We start from the raw sequence: 8242 nt of genomic DNA on the forward strand, positions 1-8242 counted from the left end.
CAAAACTTCTGCATCGAGAAGGACCGGGGGCACCAGCACATGCTTGGGTGTCGGCAGTATGGAACTGAGAGTAACGGGAGGGGGATATGTACGGCTTAAGTGGCTAAAACAAAGGGCCCCGGAGAAGCTGCCGGGCTCAGCAGGGTCCCTCGCTCTGCACGGAGAGCTGCCGGGGCAGCGGGGAGGCCGCAGGGTTTCCCCGGCAGGAGCGCTGGCCGGGCCCCCGAGGTGCCGGGCAAGTCTCTCGGCCGCGGCGGGGCCGGGGCTCGGCCGAGCTGTTCCGTACATTCGTGTCACGCTCGGCAGCTCCGCGGGGCGCGGCAGGAAGGCTCGGGGGAGTCTGTTCCCCCCCGGAAAACGCCGCTCTGCGTCAGCCCCGGGCCGGGCCGGCCGCGAGGGGTTTGCCGCTGCCGCGGGGCTGGATTTTCTTTGGATGCGCGGCGGTGAGAGCCGACCTGATCCCTGTGCATGGCTGGGGTCTGGCAAGTCCCTTCGGCTCCCTCCGGGCTGCCGCACGACGCTCCGAGTTAACCCCAAGAGTAAGTTTATTGCACGTTAAAAAAAAAAAGAAATCAAAAAAGCAGAAAATCAAGAACCGTGTAAGTTGAAAATAAAAAGTCCGTGGAGGAAGGGGGGTGGAGCTGGAAGCCGAGGGAGGGGGCGAGGGGGCCGCTGTCCCGGCAGAGGTGGGCGCTCAGACGAGTCCTGTCATCTGCGACCGTAGGAAAGGGAGGGAGGCGGCGGGGAAGGTGCCCAGGGGGTAGCTGACGCCGCTGGAGAAGCCCACCAAGGGGGGCGACATGTGCGGCAGGGTGAAGCCCAAGGCGCTCGCCGGCGAGTTCTCGTGGTACAAAATGGGGACCCGCACTATCCTTTGGGCGGCGTGGGAAAGGTTGGCCGCTTCCAGGTCTGCGGCCAGCTGCCGCTTCCACTTGTTGCGGCGGTTCTGGAACCAGATCTTCACCTGCGTCTCGGTGAGGTGCAGCGAGGCGGCCAGCCCGGCCCGCTCGGAGCTGCTCAGGTAGCGCTTCACGTCGAAGGTGGACTCCAGCTGGAACACCTGGCTGCGGCTGAACACCGTGCGCGTCTTCTTCTTGCGGCCGGCGTTGCGCTGCTCCGGCTCTCCCGGCTCCTCGCCGCGCTCCTCCTCCTCCTCGCGGCCGCCCGGGCCCGGCCGCCCGCCCGCCGCGGCTCTGCCCGCCGCCCGCCCGCCGCCCGCCCGCTCCGCCGGCTCCTCGGGCAGCTCCGGAGAGTCCCGGTCGCTGGCTGCAAAGAGAGGCAGAGGCAGGAGGGAGCAGGGGCATCGCACAGCCCGCCCGCCCCGCTCACCGGCAGGGGAAACCAGAGCAAGGCCGGGCAGCGAGGGGCCCGGGTAAAGGCTCCTGCCGCTGCTCTGCCTCCTCCGATAAACTCCCAAGTATTTCTGTGTATGCGCACACATGCACGCGTGCTTGAATGGAAACACAGCCCTGTATTTTATGTATATATATATATAAATATACTGATCTACGGACATGCTCGTAGATCTGCGTATGTGTGCACACACATAAATGCACTCCTGGGTATGCACATAACACGCACACGGGCTGTTTTTAAATCATACAACGCGTCCGTGTGTGTAAACATACACGTGGATATGCACAGATACGTATGTAATTTTTATATGTATGTACACACAGGAATATGCGTGACCTCTTATTTATATACACACCTCCGTATTTACACACGCATGCACGTATACTTACTTAAAAGCACATTTGTGAGTAAGTATATTGTGTCAGAGGGGTAAGAATAATAGTGCGTCCGTGTGTATATAGAGAGGGGCAAGAAAGAAATAATTCACATTATTCTGGACTTCAAAAAGCTAATGGATGGGGACAACTATTCTAGTATCGGGACATACCTCCATGGAGTCTCCAACACTGTGCATTTCAATTATAGTTTTAAAGGGGAAAAAATATTTCCTACTCTTTATAGAATAGAGGGTCATCAGAATTAAAACAAAAAAAAACCAAAAAAAAAAAAAACAAACAAAAAAAAACCAAAAAAACAAAACAGAAGAAGAAAAAGAAAAAAGAAAAAAAAAGGTAAAAAGCTCAGTTGTTTCTGGAGTACTTTGCTGTCTCTATATGTATGTACTTCTGAGAGAAATTAAAAATATTAATAAGTCCACTAATGTAAAAAAGAAACTATTTGGATTACAAATCACTCCTCCTTTCCTGATTGAGCAATCATGAAATTTCTGCAGGCTCGCATAAGGTCACAGAGATGCGGCAAGGCTCAATGTTTTTTCTATCAGGAGACAGAAAATAACCACTAATGGCAGCCCATTCACTCTGTCATATGTTAATTTCTGCCCCGAACCCCGGCTTCTGCTCCAACACCCTCTGCATCGGGATGCCTGCAGCGAGAGGCCGCGCTGCGGGCGGAGGGCAGCGGGGCTGGCTCTGCAGGAAGGGGCGGCCAGGACCGAGCCCAGCTGCTCCCTCGGCTTCCCAAAGTCTCCACTGCGCTCCTGGGGGACGGTGCTCCCAGCTTTCCGGCTTGATGAGGGGTCAAATTAAAAAAAAAGGAAAAAAAAAAGCCAAATCTGCCTCTTAAAAAAAAAAAATTAAAAATAAAAGAAGAAGAAAATAGAGAAAGAAAAAGAGAGATGGGGGGAGGGAAAGGGAAAGGGAAAGGAAAAAAATCCCCAAGCAAGACCAGAATCGCTGTTTACACTTTGGGCGGCGGGGCGGAGGCTCCAGGTGCCTGACACATAGGGAGCATTTCCGGAGATTTGCCCCGAGCAGCCGAAAACTGGCAGGCAGGGCGGGGGCTGCGGGGGCACTCGGTGCTTCCCCCCCCGGCCTGCTGCGGGACCCGGACCCCCCACCCCGAGGGGAGCAGGAACCCCCCCATCCCCATCCCCATCCCCAGCCCCAGCCCCATCCCCGGCCGGGCCCGGCGGTGAAGGGTGGGGAAAGGCGACTTACTGTCGGGGCTGGCGCAGCCCAGGAAGGCGGCGTGCGCCCGGCGGTACCAGCCCACGGCGGCGTCGCGGAGCGGGCAGCCCGGGGCGCCGATGCGCAGCGGGGAGGGCGGCCCGCAGCGCGGCCCCCCGCGCCCGCCGCCCGCCGCCGCCGCCCGCCGCGCCCCGCCGCCCGCCGAGCCCTCGGTGCCCAGCAGGTCCTCGATGAAGAAGGACGAGACGCGGGCGGAGGTGGAGCCGGCGTTTTCCGTGGCTTCGTCCGGCATGGTCGGAGAGAAGTGCGGGAGGGGGTCCCGGCTCCGCCGGCGGCTGGCTGCTCGGCTCCCCGCTGCCCCGCGGCCGCCTCTCGCCTCTGCCTAGCCCCGTGGATGCTCTCCTGGTATAAAAGCGTTTTTTTCCGGAGTAATCATTTCAGATCGCGGTTTGCCATCATTTCCTGCAAGCTAGGAGGGGAGGGGGGAGGGGGAGGAGGGGAAGGGAACGGGGAAGGAAAAAAAAAAAAAGGCAGCCCGACAACCCATCGGAGGCGCCAGATTCTGCGCGAAAACGCTAATAACGAAATAAAAATGTCATGCGAGTTAAACGGCGGGCAGGAGCGGGGGATCCTGCGGTGGGCGGAGCGCCGCGCCGAATGGCATCTGCGCGGGGAAAGCGGCGGGCGCCGGGCGCTGCCGGGCGTGTGCGTGTGTGTCTGCGTGTGTCCGTGTGTCCGTGTGTGCGCGTCTGTGTGTCCCCGTGAGTGCGCGCCGCCCCGGGGCCGCCGTTCACGAGCTCCTTATTTAGGTCAATTAGGGAGCAAATCCCGGCGCGGGGGGGCGGCGGCGGCGGCCCCGGCACACGGGCCGCAGCCGGGGGGGCTTGGCCGCTCCACATCCCGGGCCTTCCATTGGCTGCAGCGGGCTCAGCGGGCAGCCCCGGCAGCCAATCGGCGCCGCGGACATCGCGCTTATATTAATATCATTAATATCATTAATAATAATAACCCCCGCCCACCCCCCGCCGAGCGCTTTCATGTGGCGGCGGCGGCGGCGATGCACGGAGGAGATGCGCCCTCCGCCGCCCGGAGAGCCGGCTCCGGCCCCGCGGGCCGTCGGCGGAGCGGTGAGGTTCTCCTCAGCCCGGAGCCCCCTGGTTGAGGCGTTGGAGTCGGTTTTGGGAGAGCGGCGGAGGGGCGGCTGCTCCCGTGAGCAGGCAGTGGGTGTCCTGCCGGTGGAGAGGACCGTGCGTGGTAGGGAGGGGACTCTCCTCTAAGGGATCTCCCGAGGTCCGTTTTGCTTACCTTGTATGTGTGTATATACCTATACAGATCTATTTTATGGATGTCCGTACGGCGTCTGGGTAGTTTATTTAGAAAGACACCCAGCCCCGCTCTTGGGAGAAGACCCGGCCGGGACTCCCTGGTGGGGAGACAGAGGGGATGCGCTGCCCCCTCCAGGACCCGGCCCGTGGTTCCTGGCGTTACCTCTCCTCAGCCCGACTTTTTTATCCTTATCTTACTGTCATACCATTTCTTGGGAAGCTCTAAAGTCCTCCTCCCCCTGCCCCCTTTTTCCCAGCCTCTGGAGCCAGCCTTGGGACATGGACCCCGGCAACCCTACCAAAATGCCCCCGGCTGCGGGGCGCCGGAGCAGAAGGGTCGCCCTCTGCCTTTTCCCTTGGGACCAGGCGAGCCAGAGTAGCGGAGGGGCAACTCGGTCCAGAGCGCACGTCGGAGACCCGTGGCGATTTGGGTGAGTACAGAGATGCCCCTGCGATGCGCATCTGCTGGTCGAGCCTCTCCTCCTCTGCCGGAGGAACCCTCCCTGCTCTCCTTTGCGGTATTCCTGGACAAGTTCCCCTTGCCCAGGCCCCGCCTCCCCCTCCCGCCGCGGAACGGGGGCACCGGTGGTGCCCAGCGGGAGTGTCCGGAGGGGCAGGGGGGCAGCCGGGAGCCGAGCCGGCCTCCCCGCCAGGAGCGGTCTCGCTCCTTCCCCGGAGGGACACTGGGGACCTTTGAGGTTGGGGCCTATTTCTGAAAGAACACTTAAAAACAAAAAACACCACCCCCCCCCCCTCCCCAATTAATATAAGGGAATAATTCCCCTTTCAACGACTCCAGAAAGATGCAAACAGTCCGAGCTCTGAAATAGACTCTGGAAAAGTGGGAATTCTCTCTTACTTGGGCAGAGACCGAGGGCAGTCTAGTGAATTGTAAGCCGGGTGACAGAGCATTTGTCACTTGTTGCACAGAAGTGACGTTAGTAAATATTATGACTTTTATGCTTTGCACATTTTGTTCCTGCATAGGAAATACGGGTTTTGTCGATAGTTCCTATGCATTCATAAATCGTCAACTCAATTTGACTTACAGACTCAGAAAATATATGTGTGCTTTCTGGAATAAAGAGAAAAATACGGCCTGTGATTGCTTCTGTACATAACATATGCAATATGCATATCTATAAAAGATATGCTTGTGTCCCATACCCATATTTTATAAAGTGTCCCTACAGTGTGATCATGCAACTTATGTAATATTTTCTGCTGTCCACTTATAAATAGTTTAATGAAATCACCACGATTAAATTTGCTCTTGCTTTCCCCACCCCCCTCCATATTTCTCTAGTATATTGTATAACAACTGTTTGGTGTGCAATAATGCTGAACTGCGCTTGTGAAAATCACGTATACTCAGATATCTCCCTGAAACAAAAAAACAGAATGAGTGTAATTCTATACCTGCAAATGCAACTTGTACTTGTACATGGATGTCCGTGTTTATTGGGGATTTATTTTTAAGCTCGTAGTTATGTTTACACACTTTTTGCATTGCTATAGTGACATTACTAACATTTCAGGCTCCCTAGCCTTACTGCTTAATATGATTATGAGACTAAAAAGGGCGTGTGTCTCCTGCAGCCATCATCGGGCTAGGAAGCAGAAAAAGCACGCAATTACGGCATTTTCTTAATTTAACATTAGAAAGGCATCCTTGGCCGCTGTCGGAGTCACCTACCCGGAGGCAGCGGGGGCGGAGGGTCCCCTTGCACCGAGGGCTTTGCCACCACCCCGGGCTGTCCCCGCTCCGGGCAGGGGCCGTGCCGCTCTCCCGGGCCGTCCCCGCCGGGGTTCAGCGTGGCCACGGCGAAGCGAAACCTCTCCTTCCGCACTGCCTTCTCTTCCTCGGCCATCTCTTTGCGGCACAGCAAATCTTTATTTTTTGCAGGCGGGAGAACGGCGGGACTTTCGCTCCGCAGGTCCTGATGCCTCCGGTGGGTCAGGAGGGAGAAAAGAACCACGTGTTTTCTTCAGAGTTGGCTTTGAGACCAGGTTTAGACTAGAGGTGTTGGGGCCTCTTATTTTTTCCCCTTCCTTGGCTCTGTTTCTTTCCCAGGTACGTGTTTTTCTCCGAGGCGTCGGAGACTTCCAGGTCCAGCGCAGCTCCGCTCCGTGCGGGCCGGCCCCGGGCTGCGGCCCCGGCCCCGCTGCCAGTGGGGTCTCTGGGCTGAACAATCCTGGCTTCCCGCAGTGGTTCGTGCCCACCACTGGCCTGGGATGCCCGCATGGCGTGGGGTGCCCGTGGGGTGTCCCCCCGTCACCATCTGCGACGGCTCCTGAGCTCTGCAGCAGCCGCCGCGCAGAGGGGCGGACAGAAGCGGGGATTTGTGGCCGGGCTCGGTGGGGAATCAGCAGACGGAGGGCTGGCTATATTTGGGGCCGAAACCGCGTGTGTGAGTGTGACAAGAGCCTCCAGCGAGTGACGGTGCTGGCGGGCCGGCCAGTGCCGCCGCTGCCCGGCCGCCTCCCGCACAGAGCGGAGCGGATCCGCAATGTGAATGCAATTACTCTGCCCGTGTTTGATGTCTCCCCTCGCTCTCCCTTCGCTGCCTCGATGTGTCGTAAAATAGAAGCGAAATGAAAGGCAGGCTTTATCGCTCGCCCCCCTAACCTCTGCTCCTCTTTGCTTTCAAGGGCCGCGATTTTTGGAGCCCGGATCTTTGCGGGGCACTGTTGACCTCCAGCGCTGCGGGCAGAGGTGGCTTTGGGCAGGGGCATCGTGTTCCCTTCACCGCGTCCAAACAAGCCGTGCTGAACAGATCGCTCAGCTCTTGACACCTTCCTGAGAACAGATCAGACGGCATCGCTGGGGGTAAGGAAATTCTTGGCCAATATCTGCCTCTGGTTTATATATATATATGATATACATATTTGTATAATACATATTTTTAAGTTACAACTATACACATAAACCCCTGTATACATATATATATATACATATATATACACATATATACACATATACACACGTACATATATATATATGTATGTATGTGTGTGTACTTAAAAATAGTGTTTCAGCCATGTTCTGTTCAGGTGTTTAGGTATAAAAATAAAACAAATAAAGGCTGTATTAGCGTCTTCAGTAACTAGTTCTGAGCCACCAAAAAGCAAAAGGAGTTCCTAGAAAGCAGTGTTGCTCTTTGGTGTCCAAAACTCCTTCAGGGGAGCAGAAGGGGTAGGATGGTGGGGATAGCTACTTAGGAGCAATAATAAAACAAGAAATCAACAAAATAAAAAACAAATAAACAAACAAGCCCCATAAAATAAAGACCAACCAGAAGATGATTGCTCCCCCCGAACTTCTGTATCACATTTCTCTCCTCTCCTGCTTCTTTTTAGGAGAGGCGGGGGCCCACTCACCTTCCAGGGAGCCACCCAAACTCTCCCTCTGGGATGTCTCTCATCCCTCTAGAGTTTGCCAGGCCTCTGCACAGGCTCTGCCGCCCCCAAAAAGCGGCAGGTGCGCAGCAGGGCCCTGGAGTGGTGGGTTATGTCCCGCTGAGGCTCGCAGGGACAAACAGAGGGGACTTTTCAGAGGGGTGTCCCTGCCAGCCCCCATGGCTGGGTGGAGGTCCCATGCACATCTCACGGGGAAAACCTTTTTTTGGGTGGCCTCCACAGCAGGGAACACGAAAAGGACAAGGACAAAGCAGTGAGAAACATTTTCTTGCAGGTAGAAACCCCTAAAGCCCCTCAAATGTGAGTTAAATAGCACTTGAGTGCAGCAACACTTTGTGGACTCCTTCCCGAACCTGCAGTAAATTTTAACGGGTCCCTGAAGATGGGGAAACAGAGCAAGTTGTTTTTCTTTCTAGTGTATTATCTTTATAAAGCCAGTCCAGCTGAATTCTTCACCATCAGTGAGACTGGAGGAGAACTTTTCCCCTCTCAAGGGCGCTGCACAAGCCATGCTGCATCCCATGAATGTGTTCATTATTCACAGACAGTCAC

The 8242-nt window shown here is 56.2% G+C and overlaps 1 protein-coding gene across 1 annotated transcript; it reads right to left on the reverse strand.

Annotated features, from left to right (window-relative positions):
• Positions 1-563: 563 nt before the first annotated feature.
• HMX1 (H6 family homeobox 1) lies at positions 564-3252 on the reverse strand. Its single transcript, XM_063158044.1, has 2 exons — positions 2976-3252; positions 564-1266 (listed from the first exon to the last, which is right to left on the reverse strand). Exons 1-2 carry the CDS (start codon positions 3235-3237, stop codon positions 695-697), a joined length of 834 nt encoding a protein of 277 aa, XP_063014114.1. The 5' UTR covers positions 3238-3252; the 3' UTR covers positions 564-694.
• Between the last annotated feature and the right edge of the window lie 4990 nt (positions 3253-8242).

The sequence above is a fragment of the Melospiza melodia genome, chromosome 5, assembly GCF_035770615.1.
Source record: "Melospiza melodia melodia isolate bMelMel2 chromosome 5, bMelMel2.pri, whole genome shotgun sequence".
NCBI classification, from domain to species: domain Eukaryota; kingdom Metazoa; phylum Chordata; class Aves; order Passeriformes; family Passerellidae; genus Melospiza; species Melospiza melodia.